The sequence below is a fragment of the Lithobates pipiens genome, unplaced genomic scaffold (assembly GCF_037356315.1).
Source record: "Lithobates pipiens isolate NorthernLeopardFrog02 unplaced genomic scaffold, aLitPip1_a1.2 Scaffold_10, whole genome shotgun sequence".
Taxonomy (NCBI): domain Eukaryota; kingdom Metazoa; phylum Chordata; class Amphibia; order Anura; family Ranidae; genus Lithobates; species Lithobates pipiens.
The window spans coordinates 35154019-35178941 of NW_027507686.1; the positions used below are offsets into that span (position 1 = coordinate 35154019).

At 47.9% G+C, this 24923-nt stretch overlaps 1 protein-coding gene across 1 annotated transcript; it reads left to right on the forward strand.

The window, feature by feature from the left end:
• Positions 1 to 1238: 1238 nt before the first annotated feature.
• DOK4 (docking protein 4) lies at positions 1239 to 24666 on the forward strand. Its single transcript, XM_077453929.1, has 8 exons — positions 1239 to 1405; positions 7248 to 7355; positions 7904 to 8018; positions 9096 to 9215; positions 10404 to 10593; positions 13694 to 13832; positions 15015 to 15138; positions 24381 to 24666. Exons 1-8 carry the CDS (start codon positions 1340 to 1342, stop codon positions 24458 to 24460), a joined length of 942 nt encoding a protein of 313 aa, XP_077310055.1. The 5' UTR covers positions 1239 to 1339; the 3' UTR covers positions 24461 to 24666.
• The last annotated feature ends 257 nt before the right edge of the window (positions 24667 to 24923 follow it).

The following is a 24923-nucleotide window of genomic DNA, read 5'->3' on the forward strand; positions in this document are numbered from 1 at the left end:
CACTATTCACTGCACAGCCAATGATTACCTTCATAGTGAACGGGGCTGGCAACAGCACCTAGCTAGCTACTATTCACACTGGCCCTAATTGCTGGTGTGAATGTAGCCTTAGAGACCCCCATTATATCAGAGTCGCCTTATATAAGCACCCCACCCCCTTACAGACCCCAATTAGATTGAAGGTTCCTTATATTAGAACCCCCTCCCCCCCCCATAGAGACATACTGTTAGATCAGCACCCCCCCCCCCCCTTAGAAACCACCCTTTAGATCAGAGACCCCATTATATCAGTGCCCCTACCCCTTAAAGACCCCCCCATGGCAGCCACTGCAAGCCAGGAAGAGGGAGCCGGAGTTAAGGGACGGAGCTGGGAGGTGGAGCAGCTCTACAAAGTGCTATTATCCTCCACCTGTGCACAGTGGCAAAGCGCGTCATTGGTTGCTAGATCGCCGGCAGTCCTAGCAACCAATGACTGCAAAGGTGAATAAGGCGGGGGGAGGGGGAGAAGCCAGAGCACAGTGTGAGGGCACATGTTGCACTCATTGGGGATACCTTACTGAGTGGAGCTCATTCTCAGAATTTGCTTCCGCACCGGCTCCAAGACCCAGTCCAGATCTGAAGGACATTTGGGAGGTATGTGTCTGGGTATTAGGTGGACTGAAACCCGGACACATGATTAAAAACCCGGACTGTCTGGGTGAATCCTGGACAGGTGGCAACCCTGGGTCAAAGATGGTAAAGGATCTGGGGGTCCTACATAACAGTCTCAGCAATAACATGCATAACAAGCTGCAGCAAACCAGACCAGCAGATTATCAGTATAAAGGGGATTAATAGGAAAAATATAATAAATATGGGAAATGGTAATAATGACACTCACAGGTGAACAATCAATCGATGTCTTCATTCAACGTCATCAACTATGACTATTATATGATTTATACGATGATCTCTGTGTATAATATGTGATAACAATCTCTATGTATATTATTAGATGATATATAACGATATTCTTCTATATGTATAATACATGAGGTATATTGATCTCTATGTATATTATGTATATAATGGTCTTTATGCCTTATATGATGTATGTAATGATCTGTATGTATTATACGAGGCATATAAAAATCTATGAAAATGACGGGATGCATATAAACGATCCACATGTATCAGTGGAGTTGCGGCAGTCCGCTGACAGGCTCCCCCTCCTTTTCCCCCTCTCCCCGGATTGGTTCGCTCCTCCCTCCCCCTGTCTCCGCTCTCGGTGGAAGAGCCCACCGTCTGTCAGAGGGGGGGCAGGTAGTGACAGACCGGAGCCGGGCGGAGATGAGGAGTCATGGCCTCCAATACCACCGACATCGTCCGCCAAGGATACGTGAGGATGAAGAGCCGGAAACTGGGGGTGAGGGGAGTACCGGGGGAGGAGTGCACCCACCGAACGTCTCCTCATCACCCCAACACCTCCCATCCCAACCCCCACACACTGAGCACCTCCACTACAACCATCCACTCCATTACAGAGCACCCCCCCAATACTGAGCACCCCCACTACAACCATCCCCCCAATACTGAGCACCCCCACTACAACCACCCCCCCAATACTGAGCATCCCCACTATAACCATCCCTCCAATACTGAGCACCCCCACTACAACCACCCCCCCAATACTGAGCACCCACACTACAACCACCCCCTCAATACTGAGCACCCCCACTACAACCATCCCCCCAATACTGAGCACCCCCACTACAACCACCCCCCCAATACTGAGCACCCCCACTACAACCACCCCCCAATACTGAGCACCCCCACTACAACCACCCCCCAATACTGAGCACCCTTACTACAACCATCCACTCCATTACTGAGCACCCCCACTAAAACCATGCCCCAATACTGAGCACCCCACTACAAACATCCCCCCAATAATGAGCACCCCCACTACAACCATCCCCCCAATACTGAGCACCCCCACTACAACCATCCACTCCATTACTGAGCACCCCCACTACAACCATCCCCCAATACTGAGCACCCCCACTACAACCATTCCCCCAATACTGAGCACCCCCACTACAACCATCCCCCCAATACTGAGCACCCCCACTACAACCACCCCTCAATACTGAGCACCCCCACTACAACCACCCCCCCAATACTTAGCACCCCCACTACAACCACCCCTCAATACTGAGCACCCCCACTACAACCACCCCTCAATACTGAGCACCCCCACTACAACAACCCCTCAATACTGAGCACCCCCACTACAACCACCCCCAATACTGAGCACCCCCACTACAACCACCCCCAATACAGGGCACCCCCAATACAGGGCACCCCCACTACAACCACCCCCCAATACAGAGCACCCCCACTACAACCACCCCCCAATACAGAGCACCCCCACTACAACCACCCACTCTATTACTGACCACCCCCAATACTGAGCACCCCCACTACAACCACCCCCCCAATACTGAGCACCCCCACTACAACCCACCCAATACAGAGCACCCCTACTACAACCATCCCCCAATACTGAGCACCCCTACTACAACCATCCCCCCAATACAGAGCACCCCCTCTACAACCACCCCCCAATACTGAGCACCCCCACTTCACCCACCCTCCAATACTAAGCACCCCACTTCACCCATCCCCCTACTACTGAGTACCCCAACTTCACCCCCCCTCAATACTGAGCACCCCAACACCACTAATCCCCCCATACACCGAGCACCCCATTCCACCCATTCCCCCATACTGAACACCCCCACTTCACCCATCCCCCCAATACTGAGCACCCCACTCCACCCACCCCCCCTACTACTGAGCACCACCACTTCACCCCCCCATACTGAGCACCCCCACTCCACCCATCCCTCCATTACTGAGCATCCCCATGTTATTCAACCACCATACTGAGCACCCCCACTCCACCTATCCCCCTACTACTGAGCACCCCCCAATACTGAGCACCCAACCCCCCACTGAGCACCCCCCAATACTGAGCACCCCACTCCACCCATCCCCCTACTACTGAGCACCCCCACTTCACACCCTCCCCCATACTGAGCACCCCCCAATACTGAGCACCCCCACTACAACCATTTACTCCCTTACTGGGCACCCCCACTTCACCCATCCCCCCACTACTGAACCCCCACTTCCCCCCAATACTGAGCACCCCCACTCCACCCATCCCCCCACTATTGAACACCCCCACTCCACCCCCCCCATACTGAGCACCACCACTTCACCCCCAATACAAAATCACTAATCCCCCATACTGAATCACCCCACTCCACCCATCCCCCTACTACTGAGCACCCCTCCCCCCAATACTGAGAACCCCCACTCCACCCATCCATCTATTACGGAACACCCCAACACCACTAATCCCCCATACTGAATCACCCCCCACTCCACCCATCCCCCTACTACTGAGCACCCCAGTTCACCCCCCAATACTGAGCACCCCCACTCCACCCATCCCCCTACTACTGAGCACCCCCACTTCACCCCCCCCATACTGAGCACCCCCACTCCACTCATCCCTCCATTACTGAGCACCCCCATTTTATCCAAACCCCCCCATACGGAGAACCCCCCACTCCAACCATCCCCCTACTATTGAGCACCCAACTTCATTCAACCCCCCCCCATACTGAGCACCCCCACTCCACCCATCCCTCCATTACTGAGCACCCCCATTTTATCCAAACCCCCCCCCATACGGAGAACCCCCCACTCCAACCATCCCCCTACTATTGAGCACCCAACTTCATTCAACCCCCCCATACAGAGCTCCCCCACTCCACCCATCCCTCCATTACTGAGCACCCCCAATCCACCCATCCCTCCATGCTGAGCACCCCTATTCCACCCATCCCTGCATTACTGAGCACCCCCACTCCACCCACCCCCCTAATACTGAGCACCCCACTCCATCCACCCACCAATACTGAGCACCCCCACTCCACCCCATCCCTCCATTACTGAGCACCCCCACTTCATTCACCCCCCATACTGAATCACCCCCACTCCACCCACCCCCCTACTACTGAGCACCCCCACTTCTCCCCCCAATACTGAGCACCCCACTCCACCCATCCCTCTACTACTGAGCACCCCCACTCCACCATCTCTCCATTACTGAGCAACTCCACTCCATCTATCCCCCTACTACTGAGCACCCCCACTTCATTCAAACCCCCCCTCCTCGAGCACTTCCCCTCCACCCATCCCTCCATTACTGAGCAACCCCACTATCCCCCTACTAGTGTGAACACCCACTTTATTCAACCCTCCCCCCTCCATGCTGAGCATCCCTATTCCACCCATCCCTGCATTACTGAGCACCCCAACACCACAAATTCCCCCCAATACTGAATCACCCCCACTCGACCCATCCCTCCATTACGGAGCACCCCCCGCTCCACCTCTACCCCTACTACTGAGCAGCCCCACTTCATTCAACCCCCCCATGCTGAACACCCCCACTCCACCTATGCCTCCATTACTGAGCACCCCACTCCAGCTATCCCCCTACTACTTTGCACTGCCACTCCACCCATCCCTCCATTACTGCGCACCTCCACTCCACCTATCCTCCTACTACTCCGCTCAGCACCCCCACTTCATTCAAACCCCTCCTATATTAAGCACTCCTACTCCACCCATCCCTCCATTACTGAGCACCCTCACTTCACCTATCCCCCTACTACTGAGCACCCCCCAATTTATTGAACCCCCCCACCCCTGAGCACCGCCACTCCACCCATCCCTTTATTACTGAATCACCTGCACTCCACCCATCCCTCCATTACCTAGCACCCCCACTCCACCTATCCCCCTACTACGGAGAACCCCCACTTCATTCACCCACCCCTATACTGAGCAACCCCACTTCATCCATTCAACCCCCCATACTAAGCGCCCCCACTCCATCCCCCATACTAAGCATCTCCATTCCACCCCTTCCTTATATTGAGCACCTACCATTCTGAGCCCCCCCCCCCACTATACCCCCCCCCCCACCCATATCAAGCACCACCACTCCACACATCCTTTCCATTACTGAGCACCCCCATTCCACCTACTCTATCCCCTTTCCTATACTGAGCACTGCTATTCCACACATCCCCCCCCCCCACATAGTGAGCACCTACACGCCACACATTTCCTCTCACCATGCTTCACGTCCCATATTGAGTTTGAGCACCACCACTTCACCCTCACCCACCATTACTTAGCACTCCACACTCCACCCATTCTTCCCCCATTTACTAAGCACTCCCACTCTGACCACCCCTCCATTTCTGAGTACCCCCTTCCTATACTGTACACCCCCAATGCACCCATCCTGACATTACTGAGAAGCCCTACCCCACCCATCCCCCATATACTATACACCCCCACTCCAACCATCCCTTCTTTTACTGAGCATTTCCACTCCACCCATTCGCCCTCCCCCCCCATACTGAATCACCTCCACTCCACCCATCCCCCTGTTACTAAGTATCTCCACTTCACCCATTCCCCCCTATACTGAGCATCCCCACACCATCCAGTCCACCCATACAGGGCAACTCCACTCAACCCATCCCCCATTACTGAGCACCCTCATTCCTAACCCCCCCTCCCATTACTGAGCACCCCCACTCCACTCATTCTTCCCCCGCTCTATACGGAGCACCCCCACTCTACTCATCTGCCGCCATATTGAGCATCCACACTCCACCCATCCCCCCCCCATACTGAGCACCTCACTTCATCCATTACTTATCACCCCCACTCCACCCATTCCCCCCTCCCTATACTGAGCACCCCCACTCCACCCATTTGCCCCCATACTTGGCACCCCCATGCTACTTTTCCCCCTCTATACTGAGCACCCCCACTGCACCCATCTGCCCCCATACTGAGCACCCCATGCCACCCATTTTCGCCCCCATACTGAGCACCACACTCCACCCATTACTGAGCACCTCCGCTGCACCCATTTCCCTTTCTATACTGAGCACCCCACTCCACCTATCCCACCATGACTGAGCACCCCTACTCCACTCACTCTGCCCCCCCCATACTGAGCACCCCAATTTTACCCATTTCCTCCTCCCTATACTGAGCACCCCCACTCCACCCATACCCCCACCTTTACTAAACTTCCCCACTCCACTCATTCACCCCCACCTTTCTTAGTCTGAGGACCGCCTCTCCACCCATCCCTCCCTATACTGAGTACCCCCACTCTACCTACCCCCCCCCTTACTGAGCACTCCCACTCTACCCCCCCCCATCACCATCATTACTGAGCCCCATCACCTCAGTATGGGGCACTTCAAAGTCCCTATGCAGGGAACCCTCAGCTCTCTGCCCCTCACACCCTACTCCTAGGCTAAAGGTCTTCAGAAATAATTTCTGACCTTCCCCCCTATACTGAACACCCCCACTCCAACCATACACCTATTTCTGAGCACCCATTATCCACCCTTCAAATTAAGCACCACCACTCCGCCCATCATATTAAGTATCGCCACTCCACCCATCTATAGCCCCCTCATAATGAGCACCACCAATTTTCCACCCTATACTGTGCACCCCAATGTACCTATTTGCTCATTACTGAGCACCTCCACTGCACCCATTCCCCTCTATACTGAGCACCCACACTCCAACCATACACCTATTACTGAGCACCTCCACTCCACCCATTATCCAACCCCAATATTGAGCACCGCCACTCCACCCTTCCTCCCCTCCCCCACCACCACTCACCCATTCCCCTTTATACTGAGCACCCCACTCTACTCATTCCCCCCCCCCATCCATTCTGAGCACCCCCACTCCACCCATTCCCCCCTCACACTGATCACCCTCACACCTCCACCTCCTCCCTCATTATTGAGCAGTTGAACACCCTCCTAACCACCTATGTTGTGAACCTTCAGCTTGTCACCCTTTATACCTCCCCTAGGCTGTAGGTCTTCAGAAATTCCCTCCCCCTGTTTACTCTTGACCTTCCCCCTTCTATACTGAGCACCCCCAGTCCACCCATCTCCCCATTACTGAGCATCTCCACTACACCCATACCTGCCCCCTCCCCCGTCCATACTGGCCATACCCCCCACCTATACTGGGCACCCCAAATGCACCCATTCCCCAATTACTGAGCATCGCCGTTTATACCCTCTCCCCAGGCTGTAGTTATTCATTCACCTCTGACCTTTCCTCTGCAGATATACCGCCGCTGTTGGTTGGTGTTAAGGAAATCTTCCAGTAAGGGGCCCTGGAGACTGGAGAAGTATCCAGACGAGCGGTCGCTCATCTTGCGTACATCACCGAAGGTGAGGAATGTGATTATAGGGGCGCAATATTCAATCCAGCCTATCACATCTCTCTGTACATCTGATTGTATAATCCCTGGTATAGGCACTGTGATGATAGCTGCATTGATGGGCGCTGGTGAAGCTGCCTTTGAGGGGCTTGTAGGCTGAATTGATGGGCGCTGGTGAGGCTGCATTTTATGGGCACTGGTGGGCTGCATTTTATGGGCACTTCATTAAAAAGGTGGGGTATACATGAGCAGGGCAAAGGGGGTGGAATCAGGGTGGAGCCGGGGGGGGGGGTGGAAAAATGAAGTTTCTCCTAGGGTTTCGCCTAAGTTTCGCCTCTGGGGGCACGCCACTGGTGTAGTTGGTTGTGAATTAGTATACAAGCTTTCCGTTTCCACTGGGTTCAAATGTTTCACAAGGAGCTTCCATGGCTGGCTGAGACCGTGCTAGCCTCTGATCACAGGACAGAGAAGAGCAAGGTCTAAGAAGTGGAGACACTCATTATACCTGTATATTCTATGTAACATGATGTCCCCTCTACCCCATGTCTCTCTCTGCAGGTGACGGAGATCAGTAATGTGAAGTGTATTATGCGGCTCCCAAAGGAGACTAAGAGGCAAGCAGTGGCCATTATATTCTGCGATGACTTAGCCCGAACCTTTACCTGCGACTCAGGTGAGCTGGAGATCCACTGGAGACACCCAACCACCGGTGTCAGTCAATGACGATGTCACTGGGCTGCAGTAGTGTGGTAGGTAACTGAGGTGACACAGTGCATTATTTGGGGGAAGTGACAGTGTGGTAGAGTTATCAAGGATGGTGGTGCTGTACTTACATCAAGGATGACTGTACAGTAGCGTTGTCAGGGGTGATGGTGCATTAGGGTTATCTTGGGATGGTGGTGGTGTGTAGTTATGAGGCGTGATGGTGCTGATAGTGCTATAAAGGATGATGGTGAGGGAGCATTATTGGGTATAAAAGTGTGGTAGAATTTACAGGGATGACAGTGCGGTAGCGTTGAGATGGTGCTGGTGGAGCTATCGGGGATGCTGGTGTAAAAGAACTATCAGGGCTGTTAGTCTGGTAGCTTTATTGGGCTGACAGTGCAGTGGAGTTATGTGGAACGGTGTGGTAGAGCTATTTTGGATGAGGAGTTGGGGTTAACGTTGAGATAGCCTTATCAGGGAAGATGGTTTGCTTGAACAATTGGGGATTATGGCAGGGTAGTTATGGGGGTGACAGTGCTGGAGAGTTATTGGGGTTAACAATGCAGTGGGGTTATCAATGGTGCCTCTCAGTTGTGCCATCTGGGATGATGCTGTAGATGAGCTATTGTGGGTGACAATGTGGTAGAGCTATCCAGGATGATGGTGTAATAGAGCTGTCATGGTCATGGTGTAGTAGCATTATTGAGGGTGACGGTGTGATAGAGCTATCTTACATGATCGAATAAAGTTAATGGTACGTTAGTGAAAATGGCGATGTTATGGCAGACCTGTTGGTGATATTGGTACAGCATGGCTTGTGGAATGATGGTGCGGTAGACCTGTTGAGGATGATGTTGTACTAAAGGTATCAGTGATGATGGTGCAGTAGAGCTAATAGCAGTGATGGTGCAGTAGAACTATCAGTAATGATGATGATGCGGTGCAGCTGTTGAGGATGCAGTAGTTGATTGGGGATTTTGGGGAGGACAGTTTTGGAGTCTATGCAATGCATTATTGGATTTACTCTGCTTTTTTCATTTGCCAGAACTGGAGGCAGAGGAGTGGTACAAAGTTCTGTCCACGGAATGTCTGGGGTCAAGAGCCAATGAGTACAACCTGGGAGAACCAGACCTCCTCACCCCAGGAGTGCAGAGTGAACAGACAGGTATGGGACTGATAAAGGCCTGGCCATAGACCACATGTGGGGTAAGTAGACATCCATGGTTGGGGGGGGGGGGGGGCAGTACAGAGAATCCCAGTTGGTGACTAGGAGACACTGAGCAGTGTCATACCTCACCAGTGACATCTGTCCCATCGTGGCTACAGGGCAGGACTCTCCTCCTCTTGCTTCGCTGAGCTCGGTTACCATTCCATGTTACCAGCACACAGCACAGACACTTCTCCATCCACCCCATCCTTCCCCTTCTCACCTCCTGCTCCTCTCCATTCAGGAAATGGCTCACGGATTCTCCCCAGCCAATGGGAGCAGAGGGTTGTGGACTGTGGAAGGCAAAGTAGAAGCCCAGTACTGGAGTGTAGCTGTGGGGCCCTAGGGCAGATCAGAGATGGATTTTGTGGAGGATATGATAATATGACAAGGAGGCTGCAGGGCCCCCCTGGAGCTAGGGGCGGGGTTGCGATTGTGACCCCTTCAACCCCTTATGCTACGCCTATGATCTCAGTTGAGAATACTAAGTTTAAGAGTTATAAATACTTTTCCCCAATAATGATGAAGCTTTGGACATCGCCAGAGCGTAACCATTTAATAGCATCACAGACATAATGGTGATATATATTTTCCCCAGGCATAACGTTTTTGTGGAGTATAATGAGCCCTATGTATAATATAAAGCTGAGCCTTTGAGATGGCGAGAGAGATGCCACAGCTGCGATTTCAGGGCTGACCAATACATAGTAGTTAAAGGGAGTCAACTCCTGTAGTAGGAGAGCAATCCTTATCCAAAATCCTGTGTGATTCAGAAGCATTCCCATAGAAATCAATTACAATCAGGTTAGGCTGCCACTTTCAGGTGAATGAACACTGGCAAAAAAAAAAAGAAGACAGGAATCCCCTCCCAGGCATAACCCCAGGCAAGACTTCAGTTTTTTGTTAGTATCTTAGGTGATGTCCTTCTGAGGTTGATACCTTTGGTCAGTGAGCCTTGCAGGCTGCTGCGTGAGGTTCTATTCTGTTCCAGTTTAGTTGTTTGGGGTCTGTTGGGTTGTTGCTGTGTTGTCCTCCCCTCATATTCAGGGGACATCCCTATCATAGATATGAAGATACCCTGTGACCTGGGATATAGTCCAAAGAAAAGGATTTAACAGGTAAAACAAATTCCCATTTTTCTTACAGAGTGTTTCAGTGTCTTCCTTCTGCCTTCCTCTAATTTGGACGTGTACGGAGAGTGCAAGCTGCAAATCACAGAAGAAAACCTCTACCTCTGGGACGCACACAACCCACACACTAAGCTGCTGTCATGGCCACTCTGCGCCCTGCGACGATATGGCAATGACTCCACACGCTTTACTTTTGAGGCAGAACGGTAAGAAAGCCATAATGAGGTTTAATCTGTCCTCAAGTGGTCTCATAGATCTGGTAATGTGGGATACAGGCGAGATAGTGTCAATATATTGGTCATCACACCAGCAGAGGTCAGTAGGAAGTGACAACGTGCTCAGAGCAGCCAGGAATAGAATACGATTTTTGTGCTTTCCATGAAAACTTTGTACTGGAATTTCTGTTTGCCTCAGCAGAGTTCAGTAATGTTGGGTTATATTGTTGCCTACAGGAAGTTGGGGCACTGGCAAATTGAATATGTTGTGAGCCAGACCTAATTTAACCCCTCATCTGCCCAGAGTGCCTCGGGTACTTGAGAAGGTAAACATAGGATGGGATCTGTGCCCCTCAATGGACTTCACGAAAAAGTTTTCAACTCAATCAAATTTTCCTTATGTATCATCCATTGAGGGACATCAGAATTTTCATAGTCGTTAAATCCAAAACACAGTCAAGGTAAAGGGTGGGCAGCAGCCACTGATAGGTCCAGTTAGAATCTGGGGACCAACTGCATGGCAGAGGTATCTAGAGGAACCAACTTCCAAATTAGGATCAAATGAGAAGCCCAATTCAAGGTGGAGGAACTGCTATGAACAAAGGGAGGACAGAGGATCATCCTGATCTTCCAGAGCAAGACAAAAGCAAACCACTGCCAAGGGACCCCTGCCAGTGAGAAATTTTCCAAAAAGAGTGATAAAAAACACACTACCAAAAACAGAAGTAAAATAGAACAACAATTGATAAGGTCAAGGGATGAAAACAATTGCTGGGCCCAGACCAAGGAATTAACAAATCTGTATAGGGAATATTTGAAGATCAAATAATTTCAAAAGAAAAGACCGGCTGGTCAAATTGATGGAAATGGCCAAGCCTTGTACACTAATCCCTAGGAGCAGGAAAAGTTCCATGATAAGGAAGGGGCTGTCAGGCACCCAATTATGTGGCACGAAGCAAAGTTAGAATAGCCCTCACAATATGAAATCCTGATAGATAGACCACTAACCCCCCTTTCCTCGTAAGGAACCAGCCCTGAAGCCATCTTGGAGGAGAAGAGGAGCGAACAAGCAGGACCATTATAAAGAAAAAAGGGGGATAGGCAAAACTTGAGCGTACCTCACAACCCAACCAGTGCAGAAATACCATACCTGAAGGATGAGCGTATCTTTCCACCCACCGTCTAGAAGTGTACAGATAATTCTGCATACCTGCTTGACTGGTTCTGCAGCCATATTCTAGGAATCAGCTTGTTTCGTATCTATGCCGCATTCTCTGCCAAAGAGCAAGGGTCAGGAAACTCAGATCCACTATAAGAAGCATGTGTCATATTGGGAATAGGAACAAGCAAAGTATCAGAAGGAACTTCCTCAGGAGGCTTCAAAACAGCCACAGGTCCTAAGGAGGCCTCTGGACTCATAGTATCCTTCATCAGGGTATATTGCAGCTTGATCCTAACATGTTCTTCCTGCTGACAGTCCAGGGCAGTGATGGGCGATTCAGTGATGGATACATCCTATCAAGCTGGAAAAGAAGAACACAGAGGTGCTGAACCCTCACACCTCGATGTGGTGGCTCCATCTGAGGAGATCCAGAAGGCAAAGCCTTGTCACCAGCAGACTCAGTGTGGTCAATAGGGACACAATTATCGCTGCCCGGCATAGGGACCAGGTCACTGTCTTAATTCATCACAGGGAGAGTTCCAACCCTGCAACGATTCTTCTGCCTGATGAAGCAGGAAATATCTGTTTTAGTGTGCCAGATAAAGAACCCAGTTGTGGAGACACACCAGAAAAAAGAAGCGAAGAGAAGTTACCCCCCCCCCCCCCCCATCCTCAACAAGACAATAAAAAGTAATTCCAGGGAATTCTTGGTCCAAAGGGACTTTCTGGATGGCTCTACCTGGGCCCAGACACCCCTGTACTGAAGGGGAGGCTAATAGTGACTGAGAGCCCACAAGAGAAGTTAGGAGGATACTCCCTACCAGCCCCAAAGGGGTAAACGGTGAGAATTTCCTTGACAGGTAAGGAGGAAGGCAAAGGTCCACAGGAAGAAGGGAACCTCTTTAGTGAGGGCTTAGGTCAAGCCACTTTGCATGTTGGTGAACACATTACCAGCATCATCCCTAGAGAGTCCATCTCCAAACAAGGCCTGTAGGTCCCTCAGAAGGAACTGGACTGCAAGAGTTCAGAAAACAGACCCTTCTTAATGAGGGTCTCATGAGCGTTACGGATGCCAGGAGAAGATACAAGGGTGGGACTAAGGTCTAATGCCTATAGCAGGTACTTCTGCTTGACGCTCAATGGAAAAACTCACCATAAAAAAAGAATAGCCAGAGCTGACCCTCATCAACCTTCTAGGTCAGGGGACCCCTCACAGGAGGTCTCTCAGCGCTGCCAAGGGAGGACACGGGGAGAACACTGCACGGGTGAGTGCACCACTGGACCATGGGACAGGTGAATGTGTGTTTATTAAAAGTCAACAGCTACACTTTTTGTAGCTGCTGACTTTCAATAAATAAAAATATGACTGGAACTGCGCTTTAAGGTAGGAATCTGAGATCTCAGAGTGTGGGAAACTAAAAACAGATCTAGTTAGTCATACCATTGGGAGCAGTCATATCAGAGGATTGATGAGGGGTAGCCAAACAAGATGCTAGACTCAGGGGTTTGGCCTGATAGCTACATAGGGTGGCCGGAGCCCCCAGACATTAGGAAGGTACTGTATATTGCCCAGGGTCCCAGTGGAAAGAACAAGCAGCTCCAACTTTAGGAAGTAGGGGTGCACCTTTATGCAGGAAAGTTACCAAAGTAGCTGAAAAATCTCTGGCTGTGAGCACTGCAATTTAGGGAGATGCAGGCTCTGATTGTACAACTGCAGTAGTGGGTTGGGGGGGAGGGTGACCGTACAGTAACCTCCTCAATGTCTACAAATTGCCAGATAACTAAACATGAATGTTAGATTCTAAAAATGGACAAATAACAGATAATATGCCTTGCATTAGTGGATGAGCCTTCATGTGGATACTGCACAATGTGGCAATCTTGTTGGTGCAGTATTATGTCCATACAATGTGGACCTTTGTGTTTCAGGGTGTGCGGTATTAATGAAGGGCTCTACACCTTCCAGACTGCAGAGGGGCAGCAGATCTACGAGCGTGTTCACAGCTCTGTGCTGGCATTGGCTGAGCAACACAAGAGTCTCCTCCTAGAGATGGAGAAGAACTCCCGGGTGAGTCTATTCGGCATTATTAAAGCGCAGTTCCACCCAAAAGTGGAAGCTCTGCTTATTTGCTCCCCCTCCCCCCTTTGGTGCCACATTTGCCTCCTTTCGGGGGGGGGGGGGGAAGCGGGTACCTGTTTTTGACAGGTACCCATTCCCACTTCCGATAGATCTCACCACGGCGAGATCACTCGGAAGTTCGACCCCCCCCCTCCTCCTCCTTACCCTGCCACCGTGCCATTCAGAAAGCACAGCACGCTTTGCGCATGTACAGTAGGGAACTGGCTGTGAAACTGAAAGGCTTCACTGCTGGTTTCCCTTACCACCAATGGCGGTGGTAACACCCGAGAGCCGATGGAAACATCGGCTGTGGTGCCGACATCGCTGGATTCCAGGACAGGTAAGTGTTCTAGTATTAAAAGTCAGCAGCTACATTATGTGTAGCTGCTGACTTTTAATTTTTTGCTGGGGAAGGGCGTGGGGGTCGGAACTCCTTTTTAACCTCATCATCATGACTCATTCCTACCCCTCTCCCGATTTATATATCTCCTCTTAGAGATGGAGTGTCACCTCCTAGTAGACAGTGAGGAGAAAAGAGCATCCTATTGCCCATCAACAACACACATATCTTCAACAAGTAACAAGGCTCGTGCCTCATCATCCTTCATTACATAACTCCTCCTGGAACATGTCCTGCCCTAACTCCAATTATGTATCTTCTCCTAGAAGATGATGATCGTACCCCTCAACTGATCCCAAAATACATATCTCCTCCTAGGAAATGATGGTCCTATCCTTCCTCAATCTCCAATAATACTGTATATCTCCTCCTAGAAGATGACAGTGATATACCTCTACCGATTATATATCTCCTTCTAGAAGATGATAATCCTACCCCTCCACTGATCCCCAAATACATATCTCCTCCTAGGAAATGACGGTCCTACCCCTCCCCAATCCCCGATAGTATATCTGATCTTAGAAGATGATAGTCCTATCCCTCTACCCATTATATATCTCCTTCTAGAAGATGACGATTTTACCCCTCCACGGATCCCTTATTATATATCTCCTGAAAGATGAAAATCCTACCCTTCCACCGATCCCCAATGATATATGTCCTATCAAAAGATGATCAATCTTACCCTTTCACTAATCCCTCATCTTACCTGATTATTTATCTCTTTCTAGCGACTCAACAAGGAGAACGAGAGCCTGTCGCAGCCTTGCCCCAGCACTTCCATGCTGCCCCGCAGTGCATACTGGCATCATATTACTAGTGGCCAAACCAGCGGCGAGTCTTCCTGCAGTAACAGTAAGTTCCTGAATGTGGCCCAGAAGAGTGGTGAACTGAGACCTTGTATTGATTATAGGGGTCTCAATTGTTTCACAATTAAGAATTCCTATCCGATTACGTTGATTACGGAGTTATTTGGCTGCCTCAAGGGAGCAACGGTTTTCACGAAGCTTGATTTGAGAGGGGCATACAATCTCGTGAGGATTAAGGAGGGCAACAAGTGGAAAACTGCGTTTAATACCAGAACAGGCCTTTATGAGTACCTCGCAATGCCTTGTGGCCTTTGTAACGCCCTGGCAGTTTTCCAGGAATTTCTTAACAATGTCCTCCAAGATTTGTTGCAGTTATGTGTGGTGATTTATCTCGATGATATCCTCATATTTTCCAAGTCCCTGGAGAGCCACCACACAGATGTCTGTCGTGTGCTTTCTTTTAAGAATACATCACAGGACTCTGAACGACTTCATATTCATGGCTACTTGGGTTATGCTGCCACTTTCAGGTGTTGGACATTGACCCAAAAAAACACAGGAATCCTGTCCCAGGCATAACCTCACCTATCTTAGCTAAGCCTAAATTTTGTAGCAAGTAGTGAGGAACACAAACGGGGAAAGATTTCTGTGTCCTGTAATAGACTCAAGAAAGAAATTTTACAGGTAAACCAAAAATCTTCATTTCTAAATCATACATCACAGGACACGGAGGACTTCATATTCATGACTGCTTGAAATATCCCAAAGCACTGAACATGAGCTTTGAGCATTTGTGGCATTTCCCCATTTACTTGAAAGTGTAGAATTCGGCAGGCTTATTAAGGGGACAAAGCAAAGCATTAAGGGGAGCAGGGCCTGCAAAAATATGCAGTTGTGCTCCTTTTTATTTAAATATCTGTTTATTCATATTTTTCTCCATCACAAACACATCATAAAACCAACGTGAAAAAAGAAAATACAAAATATATACGACAATAACATATTACATTCTATACAGCAACAAAAAAAAACATCACACCCCTCCCCTAATGTATATACGTTCTCTCTCCCTCACCACCAACTCTTCCCATTCAGAAAGTCCCCCACACCCATCCTACCTTCTTGAGTTATCATACCTTAAAGGGGTTGTAAAGGTAAATTTTTTATTTTCTACATAGGTTCCTTTAAGCTATTGCATTGTTGGTTCACTTACCTTTTCCTTCGATTTCCCTTCTAAATGTTTTTTTCTTTGTCTGAATATCTCACTTCCTGTTTCTCCTCAGTAAACTTCACACCATCATCCGAGTGGTGGTTAGTCAGCCAGAACAGCTTACTGAACAGCTTACTGAGGAGGAACCGGAAGTGAGAAATTCAGACAAAGAAAACAAAGAAAAAAAATATTTAGAAGGGAAATCTAAGGAAAAGATAAGTGAACCAACAATGCACTAGCTTAAAGGAACCTATTTAGAAAATAAAAAACGAACCTTTACAACCCCTTTAACTATTCTATAACTAATAAACAGTCTGTTAACCCCTATACTTCTGTCTGATCCCAAAATAAATGGTGTCAAACCTGGTGACATCAGCCATGGTTCCCACATTTCACTAAATGTATTTACTGAACCCCTATTTTTGTATACCTGCCATTCCTTTAGCACTGCATCATTTACCTGTATCTGCTATTCCTCATATGTTGGGCTTCTCAAGGGTATCCATTTCATTGCTCTCAATTTTTGTGCAATAAATAGCATCCTGTTAATGGGTATCCTAGCTACCGGGGTATATAGTTCTTTTTCTAATTGTCCTAGCAGGCATATTCCTGGGTCTACCTGTAACTGGGTTTGATACGCCTGATTTATGGTTTCTACCACATTCTGCCAATATCGAAACAATTTAGGGCAGTTCCAAAGCATATGCATCAGATACTCTTGAACATCTCGGACATTACGACGTATCCCGCCTCCCCCATTGGTATAGTTTAGCTGGTGTCCCATACGCTCTATATATTATGTATAATTGGGTTAGGCATTGCCGTGGAGATACTGATACGGACTGTACAAGTCATTTTTCCTTTTTCTCATCCTTTTCTATTTAAACAACTATTAGTTTTTTGTGACTGGTTAGTCAGGTGACCATAAAGAATAGTGCCAGCAAGTGGCAGCAATCAGTACCGATTAGTGATGCCAGTCAGTGTTGGCTATCACTGCTGTCCACCATTGCTGCCCATCAATACCTACCACTGCTGCCCATCAGTGCGGCCTATCTGTGCCCATCAGTGCCACCCATCAGTTCCCACCTGTGTCACCACATATCAGTGCCACCTATCAGTGCCCAAAAGTGCACCATTTTTGTGCCATCTAATCAGCGCCCATAAGTGCCACCTTATCAGTGCCACCTCATCAGTGCCACCTCATCAGTGCCCATTAGTGAAGGAGAAAAATTACTTATTTACAAAATTTACTGACAGAAAATACAAAAAAATTTCAGTCTTTTTTTTTTTTTTTTTTTAGAAAAAAATAAACTCAGAAGTGATTAAATACCACCAAAAGAAAGCTCTATTTGTGTGAAGAGAATTATAAAAATTGGTTACATTGTAGCATGACTGCGCAATTGTCATTCAAAGTGTGACAGCGCTGAAAGCTGAAAAATGGCTTGGGCAGGAAGGGGGTGTAAGTGCCTCACATTTAGGTATTTAATTTACCTATTTCCTTGTAATTTTTATTTCTCCATACGGGGGAGTAAACCTGAGATATAATTATATTGCATAATGCATCTCATTTCCTGCCAGAGTTTATGTATGAGTCCAAGGGTCAGACCCTGTGACGCATCACCAAAGTTACCTGATTGAAATTGAGCCATCAAATGATATTGTGAGGATCTACTCAAAATGATCGATTGGATAGGATCTGTGGAATTTATCACTCCCCACCCTGCAACCTGCTGGAGTTGTGCTGCTAGGAAATACATTTTAGTATTTGGAACAGCTAGTCTCCCCCTTACTTTTGGGGAGTTGTAATATATTGAGTATAATTCTAGCATTTTGTCCTTTCCATAGCAATGTTCGAAACAGGGTCTATTTTTTTTAAACCATTTAAGTGGTATCCAAATCAGTGAATTGTGTAAAACATAAAGTAGCCGTGGGGCCCAGATAATTTTTATTAAATGTGTACGCCCTACCAGTGATAAAGTTAATTTGGTTCATACTTTACTCTTCATCTTAAATGTATCTAATGTGGGGACCAAGTTATAATTAATATATTCCTTTATATTAGAAGAAACCCGTATACCTAGATATTTAAAGGTTGTAACAAATTGTATTTATGGTCTGTGCTAAAGCTAGTGTTAAATCGTCAACTGGAAGTAATACAGATTTTTCCCAATTTATAACAAACCCCCGAAAATCTGCCAAAGGTCTCAATCAACTTTATCACCTATGTTAGAGATTGATCTGTATATCCCAAGAATAATAAAGCATCGTCAGCGTATAAGGAGATTTTATCCACACTTCCTCCTCTCTCAAATCCCTTAATAATAGTTGTTTGTCTAATTTCTATTGCCAGTGGTTCTATAGCCAGTGCAAATAATAATGGTGACGATGGGCACCCCTACCTCTAAGCAGAGAAAAATGCTCTGATAGTGCATCATTTATCTGCCACAGCGCCTAGAGGCGATTCAGTTCGCATTGTGCGCTATACAAGTATTTCATTCATTCATTCATTCATCTGTATACATGCTCATGGAGTTGTGTATAATAATTTAATCCACTTTGCAAATCCTCTACCCAACCCAGATTTCTTAAGGACCTCCCATAAAAATATCCACTCGACGCAGTGAAATGCTTTAATAATGATAATATAGCTCTCTTTCCTACATTGTCTGATGGTATCTGTAAATTTAGAAATAGTCTTCTCAAATTCGTTGTTGTGGCCCTTCCAGGTATAAAACCTGATTGGTCCATGTGCACCAGTTTATGTATAATTTTATTTAGTCTACATGCCAAGACTCTTGCCAGAATCTTCAGCATCAGAATTTAATAATGAGTTTGGACGATAAGATTCTGGCAATAGATGATCCTTATCTGGCTTAGGTAATACTATACTACAAGCATCATTCATAGATTCGGGAAGCTGAAATGATGTATGTGCATGGTTCAATACTTTTAGCAATTCTGGCAGCATAATATTTCCGTAACTCTTATACATTTCCGATGGTAAACCATCTAAACCAGGAGCTTTCCCATTAGGGGAGTCTAATGCCTCGTACAGACGGTCGGATTTTCAGACGGAAAATGTTCGATGGGAGCCTCTTTTCGTAAATTCCGACCGTGTGTAGGCTCCATCGGACATTTTCCATCGGAATTTCCGACACACAAAATTTGAGATCTGGATCTCAAATTTTACGACAACAAAATCCGTTGTCGGAAATTCTGATTGTGTGTACACAATTCCGATGCACAAAGTTCTATGCATGCTCGGAATCAAGCAGAAGAGCCGCATTGGCTATTGAACTTCAATTTTCTTGGCTTGTCGTACATCACCGCATTCTTGACGTTCGGAATTTCCGACAACATTGTGTGACCATGTGTGTGCAAGACAAGTTTGAGCCAACATCCATCGGAAAAAATCCCATGGATTTTGTTGTTGGAATGTCCGATCGTGTGTATGGGGCATTAGACTGCTCTGGTTAGTTCATCTAATGTTAGAGGTGTGTCAAGGTATTCTCTTTCCTCTTTATAAATAGATGGTATTTTTAAATGGTACAAAAAATCTCCCAAGTTCATTCTGATGATAATTGGCCTTACTCTGGCATAAATCCTTGTAAAAAGTAGTAAATGAGGATAATATATCCTCTTGACTATGAGAAATATTCCCATTTGGTATACGAATATAGGAAATAAAGTTAGACTTAGTCTGGGATTTAACAGTTACTGCTAATTTCCCATTTTTCTCTCCCTCCTCAAAATACTCCTTACAAGAGATTGATGCCTTTCAGCTTTTTCCATAGCTGTTCTTTTTATATAGAAGTTGTACATCCTTCCGTATAGCTTGATTCCCAGGTGTAGGGTTCTGAGCATATTGATATTCTTTTCGTCCTACTTCTACTGCCAAAAGAGTTTCCCATTCCTTACTTGTCTTTTTAAATCTGCATAAAACTTGTATCACCAACCCTCTTAAAAAAGCCTTCATAGTATTCCATACCATTTGTGGAGTCGTTGATTCTGTATTATTAGGAAAAAAATCAGTAAGCGATTGTCGAATGGATTCACCCTGGCCTAACACCTGTAGCCACGAGGCATCCATATGCCCATAACTTTTATTATATGGTTTAATCTTTCTTATGGTCAACAAAACTGGAGAATGATCCGAGATCCCCCTTGCCAGACACTGTATGTCTGAAACCAATGGGAGGGTTAACGCTGTACCCAGTTGTGTCCCTTAATTACATGGCTAAAGAAGCCTAAATCTGGCTGATATGGAAGAGCCCTCAACTTGTCTGCCAAGAGAGCTATGATGCCAAGAGAGCTACATTGTTTTTAGCCAGGCAGATGCGATCAGAGTCACTGGAATACCCTCCATCCTTATTCTGCAAAGCACAGAAGACTAGAATGTGAAATTCTGCCCAAGACAAGAGCAGGTCCCCTTCCTCCTGAGCACCACATCTGCCAGGAAGCCTACCATGGTCTTCTATGGCTGAGACAACTTTGGACCCTGAGATTCCTTGTGGAAGGACTCCTCCACAGAGGATTCCTACTCCCCAACCACATCCACCTCTTTCTCATACAGAGGAACTTCCTCTGACACCTCATCCTCTAGCAAAGGGGAGAAGGGAAAGGAGTGTGCTCATATTTGTATCAGTAAGAGCTGATCAAGCAGCTCAGAAAATTTCTCCCTTGACATAAATAAAATGGAAGATTGTCCAAATAAGCACAAAGCCACTGCAGGGCAAACTTTGTAGGGCGTCCTCCCTATCCAATCTTCAGCCATCACAGTGGTTGCTCCCCGCAGGGCCTTAAGGGGCTTGACTCACCTCTAGAGGGATTACTAGCCTGGACCTGTATAGCACCTTGCCAGTGAGGTCACCAGATCCTCTGTACCCCTGGGATCACCACTCACAGGGTCCAGCACCTACAGGCAGACATTACAGGCTGCCTCTGCTCTTGCATGTGGGGTCCAGTACAGTCCCGCTTGACTATCAGGCTGTAGCAACTGATCTGGATGGAGTCCACCTCTACCCCATCAGGAGTGTTAGGAACAGGCCAGGAATTAGAGAAAACAAAGCCAACTACAGGAAATCTTCAGAGACATAGAAAGGCATCCATCACTAAGGTTGGGTTCACACTTAGTATGCACGCAGCTCACAGCAGGGGTCTGGTGTGCTTGTTCTCCAATTCAGGGATGAATCAGGCCTGAAATTTTGCCTGAAGCCGGACCTGAAACCGAGCCAAAGATGCACAGGACTCCTGTGCAATCCGCTCCGTGGACATCACAGAGATGTGTGAACCGGCTCCATTGAGAGCCGGGGGCACTCTCCTGTCATACGAAATGGATGCGGTGAAACCAGGATGCAATTTGCACTAGTGTGAACCCAGCCTTAAGGATACTAGACAAAAACTGAGGCTTAGTTGAGCTGGGAGGGGTTATCCCCGGGTGGGGATTCATGATATTTTTTGGCCAGTGTCCAGTTATCTGAAGGCGGTACCATAACCAGGTAGTCATGAATCTGACATCCAGAGACGTAGCTTGAAGTTTGTGGGCTCTGGTGCAAAAGTTGACCTGGGCCCCCCCACTACCACCCACCACAGATACACCCACCACACACCAAGATACTCAAAGTGGCTTAAGAGTTTAGAGTTCCCAGAGTTCCTCCTTACATTAGAGCACAGGGATCAACCCTAGAGAATCAGAGGACAGGGCTCACTGCTGGAGAATTAGAGGACAGGGACCCCTGGCAAATCATTTGGCAGAGCTCCTTTGCTATTCCAGCACTGTATACAGCTCCCCCCCCCCCCCCCCACAATACACAGGGCTGAAATCACATTCCTTTACACACAGTCTATCAGCCTCCACAGGGTGTATCTGGCTTTTATGTTGCCGTTCTGACCTGTGAAATTCTCTGGTCGGAACGGCAGTGTAGTCACAGTAGGCAGATACACCCTGTGCAGATCATGGCTGACTGGCTGTGTTGTAAAGGAATGTGATTTCAGCCCTGTGGAGGAGCAGCAGTGTAGAGTGCTGTACTGGGAAAGAAGCTCAGCAGTGGGCATAGCATCCAGGGCAGAGGGGTGGTCAAGGGGCTTAGGGGGGTGCAATTTAGATCTGGGGGGGCACAATCTTGAGCCTGCAGCCCCTCAGGAGGTGTTAGAAGGGATTTTTTTAGCAATTTCTGAAGGTTTGTCAGTCAGTGTTGAGGGAAGGTCACCTTTTGGAGGTGCTTTTTTTTTCCCCAGTTGTCAGGGAAGTGAGGTAAGCGGACATCCCCGGGTGGAGGGTACAAAGAATCCCAGCTAGTGACTAGAAGACACTGAGCAGTGTCTTACCTCACCAGTGACATCGGCCCCTTCGTGGCTACAGGACGGCACTCTCCTCCTTAACTCGAAGAGCTCGGTTACCATTCTATGTTGCCAGCACACAGCACAGACACTTCCCCATCCTGGGCTGTTCTCACCCCAGGCTCCTCTCTGTGGACTGTGCAAGGCAAAGTGGAAGCCCAGTACTGGAGCGTGGCTGTGGGGCTCTAGGGCAGATCGGAGCTGGATTTTTTGGAGGATATGATAATATGGCAGCGAGGCTGCAGGGGCTCCCTGGAACTAAGGTTGCGATTGTGACCCCTGCAACCCCTTATGCTACGCCCATGCTGATGTTCTATGTGTCCTGTGCTGTAAAATTAAGAAATACATTTATATTGCTAGAGATGCATTTAAAGTGGAATTCCAAACGGCCACAAACATGTCTGAAATTTCATTGACCTATCTAAGGATTTAATAATTCTTTTAAGGCAATCTGGTGATAATCACGCTGCAAAACGAGAAAGTTCACTCTTAAACTGCCCATGATCACCTCTCTCCTCATTGGATAGAGATAATGATTATTAACAAAAATGAGAGACTAGCCAGGTTGGTAAAAAGATAACAGATCCCTCATACAGACACAAACACTTGCCCTCCTCTCAAACCAGAACAGAGGTGCACCTGTCAGTACTGTTTCTGCCCTCCACTCTACCTAAAACAGATCAAAGGGGCACCAGTCAATACTATTCCCACTTTCTCCTCCACCCAAACCAAGTCAGAGGGTCACCTGTCTGTCCTACACCCTCCCTGATCTCCACCCAAACCAGGTCAGAGGGGCACTTGTCTGTCCCACCCTTTTCTCCACCCCACGCTACATCAGAGAGGCACCTGTCAGTAGTATTACTCCTAAACCAGATCAGAGGGACACTTCTCTGTCCTACACTCACTCTCATCTCCACCCAAACCAGATCAGAAGGACACCTCTCTGTCCTATGCTCTCCATCATTTCCACCCAAACCAAATTAGAGGGGCACCTGTCTGTCCTACACCAGCCCTTCTCTCCACCCTACAGGGGATTCCTATTCCTCAACCGCAAACACCTTTCTCATGCAGAGGAACTTCCTCTGGCACCTCATCCTCTCGCAAAGGAGAGAAGGGAAAGGAGAGTGCTCATGTTTGTATCAGTGAGAGCTGATCATGCAGCTCAGAACATTTCTCCCTTGACACAAAGAAAATGGAAGATTGTCCAGATAAGGACAGAGCCATTACAGGGAAAACTTTCTAGGGGGTCCTCCCTATCCAATCTTCAGCCATCACAGTCATTGCTCCCCACAGATCAGAGAGGCACCTGTCAATACTACTCCACCCAAACCAGTTTAGAGGGGCATCTGTCATTACTACGCCACATAAACCAGATCAGAGGGGCAACTGTCCATACTACACCTGCCTTCCTCTCTGCCTCACACCAGATTAATGGGGCACCTGTCTGTCCAACACCCACTCTTATTTCCACCCAAACCAGATTAGAAGGGCATCTGTCTGTCCTACACCCACCCCTATCTCCAACCAAACTAGATCAGAGGGACACCTGTCAGTACTACTCCTCCAGAATCAGATCAGAGGGGCAGATGTCTGTGCTACTCCTCCAGAACCTGAGCAGAGGGTCACCTGTGATTGGTGAGCTCTGAGGGATATTTTTCTGCTGTAGTGATTGAATTGTGTACATTAGAATATTTTCCTCAGTTGGGTGAAATGATTCCATGTTCTGTCTTGTCTTCCAGGATCATACAGCGGCCGAGACTCAGACCCTATAACTAGACGGATGATTGAGAGGAAACTGCCCACATCGGCCTCTCAGTGACCCCGTCATCATGATTCCGGGATGAAGGACACCATGGTCTGTGAACTAGATTTGGCTCATCTGGATTCTGGAAACATGAAGAACTCCGTCACTAAGGCACCGCCCTCTCCGCACTGAGGGGATCTTATTGGACGAGTAGCTTGTGGAGGGACAACCCTGTATAAAGCCAATTTTGCACTATAAAAAAAGAACCAAGTTCTGACCTATCACGTCTCTTCATTTATATTTCTTATGTTTCTTAACCTCGCTCGGGCACAGGGACCCCAAGTATAGAGGGACCCAATAATAGTTGCCATTTATAAAGCTGCCGCAGGCAGTTTGTCCTTAATTATCCCTATGCACACACAGAAGTTTCCGCTGGAATCTCTTTCAACCGATACATTTACTCTGTCATAAATAAAGCCAACAATCATTTGTGATGGAGAAGGCACTTTACTCAAAGCAGACTATTTTCAATCTCATC